The sequence below is a fragment of the Engraulis encrasicolus genome, chromosome 24, assembly GCF_034702125.1.
Source record: "Engraulis encrasicolus isolate BLACKSEA-1 chromosome 24, IST_EnEncr_1.0, whole genome shotgun sequence".
Taxonomy (NCBI): domain Eukaryota; kingdom Metazoa; phylum Chordata; class Actinopteri; order Clupeiformes; family Engraulidae; genus Engraulis; species Engraulis encrasicolus.
In genome coordinates this window covers 19,706,028-19,711,027 of record NC_085880.1, presented here as the reverse complement: position 1 = coordinate 19,711,027, position 5,000 = coordinate 19,706,028, and the positions used below count along the sequence as shown (strand labels likewise).

General features: G+C 44.3%; 1 protein-coding gene across 1 annotated transcript in view; it reads left to right on the top strand.

Moving 5' to 3' along the window:
* The window catches only part of LOC134440890 (echinoderm microtubule-associated protein-like 6), a 151,637-nt gene that overhangs the window by 33,185 nt on the left and 113,452 nt on the right, over positions 1 to 5,000 (top strand). The window contains exon 2 of the mRNA XM_063191044.1: positions 2,682 to 2,841. Within this exon, the coding sequence (XP_063047114.1) occupies positions 2,682 to 2,841 (160 nt within the window). The remainder of the gene's footprint in view (positions 1 to 2,681; positions 2,842 to 5,000) is intronic.

Below are 5,000 nucleotides of genomic sequence, written 5' to 3'. Positions count from 1 at the left end.
TGATATTGAATGAAAAAAAAAACACAAAATACTGAAATTTGAACAGTATTTTGGTAATGTTACTGTCACTCTATTGTGGATCACTGGTGGCATCCAGTGATATTGAATGAAAAATTCCATAAGATACTGTTTGCTTTGAAATTCAAGGAAAAGAAAAAAGGAAACATATAGCCAATAGTTACCTCGGGCAAGGTGATTATGTATCTGTGTGTCTGTTGGCCTGTTAGCAAAATGATGTTCTGAAATTGTAACAGTATTTTGGCAGTGTCACTGCCTCTATGGCTGACTCTATTTCGGTGGAAAGTGGTTAATTGGTTACATCATAAAAATGTCAGACCATTAACAAGGGAAATAACTGACTAAATGAAAACAAAAACGAGTTTCGGGGGGAATTTAACTGCTTATTGGAGGTCTGCTTCTCTACTGACTGCTAAGTAGTATCAGTGTGGTTTGTTAAGTAGTCATCAAATGTGCCACTGTTCAAACTAATTTCTGGGAAAAGAAACAGAATCGGCACAGACTGTTGGGTAACATTTCTCTAGTAACCTACATGACGATTAGTTTCAAGCGACTTGAGCTACTTTGAGCTTGAATGATGACTTTGTCAATTTGTAAACTTGTGATTTGTCAAAGAATCTTTTTTCCGTTTCTGTTGTGATTGGTGTGATTTTTGGTGTTACTGTATGTCTGTCTATTGTAGATGAAGAGTCTTCACAGATGATGAAAAGGGAATTGTTGTATTATAAAGACTATTCTCCATGCAGATGTATTCATATTCTTATCTCCAAGTGTGTCATCAGGTGCTCTGCTACACCTGTGCCATGACTCTTCCACCTTCAGATGTCAGACTTTATAGTTTTTATTTCTGCTTGTTATGTCAACCACGGCTCCATGGGTATCTATCTACCTATCTATCTGTATGGGTATTACATTCTCAGCTCTTGGACTTCACAGACGATGAAAGGGGAATTGTTGTTTTATAAAGACTGTTCTCCAGGCAAATGTATAAATGTCTGGAGTCCAAAAGTTTCAGTAGGTGCTCTGCTACACCTGTGCCATGACCCTTTCACCTTCAAATGTCAGACGTTCTTGTTTTTCGCTTGTTATGGCAACCACGGCTCCATTGGTATCTATCTACCTATCTATCTGTATGGGTATTACATTCTCACCTCTTGGACTTGGCCAGTGTGAAGAGCCGAAGGGAAGTCTTACCTTGACGTGGTGTAGAAAAAACACACACCTGGCAACCCAGAATATGAATATGAATATGAATATGCATATGAGTGTGGTATGAGTATGAGTGTGTGTGTGCTGTCTAGACTAATGCCCCCACATCCTACCAGTATTCCCCAACACTCCTCATTGGTATGTACCGCCAGGCCCGCCCGTTTTTATTTACATAACCAGAGCCGGGCATGGCGTGATGGTCTACCCTGCTCACCGTTATGTAAATGAATAGCAATGGGTAGGTGGCTTCCCTCCACAGAATTATAGAGGTGGACTTTCCATTAGGCAAACCTAGGCAATCGCCTATAGGGCCCCGGCCAAATCTGTCCTCCATAGGGGCCCCTAACTGTCACACACCAGTCGTGGTAAACATACAAGAAATAGGCTTGATCTTAATTAGTCACTTATGTTAAGTTAACGCAGATATATATGAGACAAAACACTAGAAAAGCTCGAAAATATAGAATGTTGTATATTTAATGACTTTTGAGGGCCTCATGTTTATATTTCGCCTAGGGCCCCAAAATGGCTAGATCTGCCCCCGCAGATGTATGCACGTTTATGGAAATGACATATGGCATATGCTGAAGGATCCCTTAGGGTATCCCTCTTGCCATATTATAATAATACAATTATAATACATTTATTTTATTTTTCTAAGGCATCTTTCTGACAGCCAAGGTCACTTCACAAACCTTCACCATCACAACCCAACAACCCCACAACACAAATGCAACAGATACACAAATGTGAGCCTGTTCGTCACAATCATCAGTCTTATTAGTATACTCCTCTAGGTAGCAGAGAGACTAAGACTTGGTCATGAATGATGTTGAAATGTTCTTCACAATCAGGTTGTAATATAACAGAGGCTTTGTGCAAAGGGTTAAGACTGGTAGATAAAGGCTCACTGCAAATTTGACATACAAACATGTTGTATGCACCCTCTGCAGTGATCATTGACAGTATTTACTCTCAATGGCAGTGATTGCTCTATCTTATGACTCATGGCATCAACAGATACACATATAGTAGTCAAGCTCTGTTCAGACTGCTATCTTCTACTATGGCTCCTAGTACGCTGACCTCTGTAACCTGTGAAATACTTCACAAGCTGTACAGCATGTTGGCTGCTGCTGTCCAATGTATGATGTATTTTTTAGGTTGCCCAGCGGTTGAATACGATATGATATAACCTTGGACATTGAGATGGTTGTTGAATGTATTGATAATACTAACCACAGAAATTGTACGTGTGTGTGTCTTTGTGTGTGTGTGTGTGTGTATGTGTGTGTGTGTGTGTGTGTGTGTGTGTGTGTGTGTGTGTGTGTGTGTGTGTGTGTGTGTGTGTGTGTGTGTGTGTGTGTGTGTGTGTGTGTGTGTGTGTGTGTGTTCGTTCGTGTGCGTGCATGTGTGCGTGCATGTGTGCGTGCGTGTGTGTGTTTATTCCCCAGTTTGGCGCTGCACCCGGAGCGTTCTCTGGTGGCCACAGGGCAGGTGGGGAAGGAGCCCTTCATCTGCGTGTGGGACACCTTCACCGTCAACACCGTCTCCATCCTCAAGGACGCACACTCACACGGCATCGCCTGCCTCGCCTTCAGTGCAGACGGACAGGTGGGTCTCTACCTCATCTTTGTTTTCCTTTCTCTCTCTCTCTGTCTCTCTCTGTCTCTCTCTCTCTCTCTCTCTCTCTCTCCCTCTCTCTCTCTCTCTCTCTCTCTCTCTTTCCACCTTTCTCCCTCTTCTTTTCCCCTCTGATTCTCTCCATCCTCAAGGACGCACACTCACACGGCATCGCCTGCCTCGCCTTCAGTGCAGACGGACAGGTGGCTCTCTACTGTACCTATACCTATACCTCCCTCTATCTCTCTCTTTCTCTCTCTCTCTCTCTCTCTCTCTCTCTCTCTCTCTCTCTCTCTCTCTCTCTCTCTCTCTCTCTCTCTCTCTTTCCTCTTTATTTCCCTTCTGCCTCTCTCCATTGCCATGGCATCACCTGTCTGACCTTCAGTGCCGATGGACAGGTGGTCTATAGGTCTATACCTTCATCTCTCTCTCTCTCTCTCTCTCTCTCTCTCTCTCTCCCTCTCTCTCTCTCTCTCTCTCTCCATCTCTCTCTCTCTCTCTCTCTCTCTCTCTCTCTCTCTCTCTCTCTCTCTCTCTCTCTCTCTCCCTCTCTTTCTCTCTCTTCTCTTTCTTTTTTCTCTGCCTCCCTCCATCCTCAAGGATGGACATTTTCACGGCATTGCATGCCTGGCTTTCAGTGCAGATGGACAGGTGGGTCTATACCTCCCTCTGTCTCTCTTCATCCCCCTCTCTCTCTCTCTCTCTCTCTCTCTCTCTCTCTCTCTCTCTCTCTCTCTCTCTCTCCTCTTCTTTTCCCCTCTGACTCTCTCCATCCTCAAGGATGAACTCTGCCATGACATCACATGTCTGACCCTCCATGCAGATGAACAGGTGGATCTATACCTCCCTCTCTCTTCATCTCTCCCACTCTTTCTTTCTCTCTCCTCTTTCTTTCCCCTCTGCCCCCCTCCATCCTCTAGGGCAGTGGTTCCCAACCTTTTTCTTCAGGGACCCATATTTTTACCTTTGTAAGCTATGGTGACCCAGCCGTGCGAGCACCCACACAAGACTGAGTCACATGATGCTCTGTTTCCGGCGAAAACTCATTAGTTATCATTTTATTCCACAATTTGTCTTCAGTAAAATATAGAAGAAATGTTTTTTGTTGCTTCTATGCATATATTAGTTTAAATGCTTTGTCATTTATTCAACATGGACTATATATGGTATTAAAATTAAACCCCTTAAAATCAAGAGGGCTTTGCGACCCACTGTGGATCTTTGGCGACCCATAGGTTGGGTCCCGACCCATAGGTTGGGAAGCACTGCTCTAGGGTGAACATTCCCTCCCACTATAGCTACACCTCTCCCTCTTCCTCTGTTCATCTCTCTGTTTCTCTTACTCTCTCTACCTATATTAGGGCAGTCATGGGTAAGCGGTTAGGGCGTCAGACTTGTAGCCCAAAGGTTGCCAGTTCAACTCCCGACCCGCCAATTAACCAGTGCTCATCCTCCTCCATGACTGAGGTACCCTGAGCATGGTACCATCATGCTGCACTGCTCCCTTGGGGCGCCATTGGGGGCTGCCCCCTTGCTTGGATGAGGCATAAATGCAATTATGTTGTGTGAAGTGTGCAGTGTTCATTTGTGTGCTATGGAGTGCTATGTCACAATGACAATGGGGGTTTGAGTTTCCCAGGTGGGTTTTCGGCTTTAACTTTCACGATCTCTACAGCAATATATACCTCTAGCCTGGGCAAAGCTGACTGTTGACTCCGTCAAACAGTCTGGCAAAAGCTAAGAAGAATCCGTTTCCACGGAGGGTGGGAGATGGTCTGATCTTACTCTACCATTCATTGGAGTTACGAATTCAAATTAAAACCCATATTGTGCTTTATTAGCATGACTGTTACGATATAATCATATCGTAACAGTAAGCATACAAATAACAAAACAAAAGTCTGAATAGCATTACCTTAACCAATCAGCCACGGACTTCGCGGGTGAGTTCTGCGTCACCACTCTCAACCGTTTGCTGGTTGGCTAAACGGTGAGTGAACCAAGCTTGGAGGCTTTTCCCAGACGATGTGCGGAGCCAAAATCTTTGTGTGGAGTACATAGGATGGCGTCGCCAGGCTAGTATACCTCCCTGTCTTTTTTCTAAATCCTCTCATTCTTTCTCACACTCTTTCTTCTCTAGCTATCTGTTT